The 1,717-nt window shown below is 38.3% G+C and overlaps 1 protein-coding gene across 1 annotated transcript; it reads right to left on the reverse strand.

The window, feature by feature from the left end:
- Window positions 1–547: 547 nt before the first annotated feature.
- Window positions 548–1,629, reverse strand: LOC111241578. Its single transcript, XM_022780226.1, has 3 exons — window positions 1,279–1,629; window positions 989–1,195; window positions 548–565 (listed from the first exon to the last, which is right to left on the reverse strand). Exons 1-3 carry the CDS (start codon window positions 1,549–1,551, stop codon window positions 548–550), a joined length of 498 nt encoding a protein of 165 aa, XP_022635947.1. The 5' UTR covers window positions 1,552–1,629.
- Window positions 1,630–1,717: the final 88 nt, after the last annotated feature.

Below are 1,717 nucleotides of genomic sequence, written 5' to 3' on the forward strand. Positions count from 1 at the left end.
TGACATACAGTCGCTGACCTAAACTCTGTTCCACGAGCTACCAGTACCATCTCAGTATCATCTAAAATGTATAGTAGACATGGACTACCATCGTCCATGTCATCCTCTGGGATGGCTGATGCGGAACAACTTCCTTTCCCGCTTCTCCCTGTTAGAGTAAATGTTAGATTATACAAAAGATAGAAATAATTGCACATAAATGTTNATTAAGTTTACCTGTGGGAGGTGGAAGGATAACATGTTCCTCTATAGGAGATGGCACCAGGCGCATGCTCTGAAACTGCTGCTGGAACATGCTTTGGAATTCAGCCCTCACCTCGGCCCTGATCTCGTCTCTAAGGTCTTCTCGGATCTTTTTTGTGATCTCTTCTGTCATCCATTGTGTATCGCTGTATGAATATGAACGCTGACGAGAAGAGCTCCTAAAATAATCTTTAATTCCTACTCCAGAACCTGCAGCACGTACACGTCCAGGGTGCTCAGGTCGTCCAATCGCAGCAGCAAGAATATCCTGGCGACCCTCTGGAGTGAATTGGCCTTGGGAGCTCTACTCAACCAAGGCGTCCTGTAACATTACAAAACACCATTATTCTTAAAATATTTTAATGTAGTATGTATAATGACAATACTTATTATTTTAGGAATAGTGATAACTTACAATTCTTTCAGAAATCTCTCGTGTAGTGTCGGAAGAGTAGGTGCCCGATGGTCGCATACGGGCCAACTTCCATTTCTCATGTCTAGACGGTGGAGAAGGAGGCTGAGGAGGGCTACCACCCTGAGATGGTGGTATAGCATCTGCCTTTTGCTTGAGGATTTTCTCCTCAAGCTTCCTATACCCACCACGAGATAATAGGTGGGGGGTTTTTGTTGTGAGCACTTGTTCCTTGTGCTTTGCTTCTAATTGCCTGTCACATACACATTAATTAATTAGTTCATATGATATATATTTGNTAATGAAGAATTGAATAATATCAACTATACTAACCTGCCATTCCTCTGACAACCGACTCTCTTTAAAAAGTCGCCAAGTCTCCTCATCAATGGACTTATATGCAGAACATGGAGTCTTATGTTTATGCTTTCCATAGATGTATCTTGATGTCAACTTNCTTTTAANGTTTNTNAAATTTTCTGCAACAGTTGACAAACACTTATTTCTAAGTGATGTGACATTTGGAATGTCAAATGTCAGCTGAAATAAACATAATAAAGTTGTATTAGTACAAAATTATCAATATAAACAAATTTTAATTCAAATGCAATTAATTAACTTACCAATATATCGTTCCAAATAACGTTCCGATCAACCTCGGACACATGATCAAAAGATGGAACGAGAATGCTAATCTTATCACGTGCCACCACTCTAAGGTATGATTGGAAGTCATCTGCATAGCGGTCAGTTGCCACACCCGTGGTGACATTCACATTCACCGGAGTTCTTTCACCACTATTTTTCCTTATCAATAGTTGTTTAATCCTAGTGGGTCCTCTAGTGGATCTGGTTGGGGGAGCCTCATCCCTTGAAGACTGTGGATGATCAACCATATATCTGTCAAAATAAATAACAACATTAAATATTAATAAAAGACTTATGTAATATCATATAAATTAACAAAACATGTAATAGTAATCATAGGAAATGTATAAAAGGAAAACTTATGTTATATTAATAAAATACTTATACAGAAATTGAAAATTCATACATAAAGAT

The sequence above is a fragment of the Vigna radiata genome, chromosome 5 (genome assembly GCF_000741045.1).
Source record: "Vigna radiata var. radiata cultivar VC1973A chromosome 5, Vradiata_ver6, whole genome shotgun sequence".
In the NCBI taxonomy this organism is placed as follows: domain Eukaryota; kingdom Viridiplantae; phylum Streptophyta; class Magnoliopsida; order Fabales; family Fabaceae; genus Vigna; species Vigna radiata.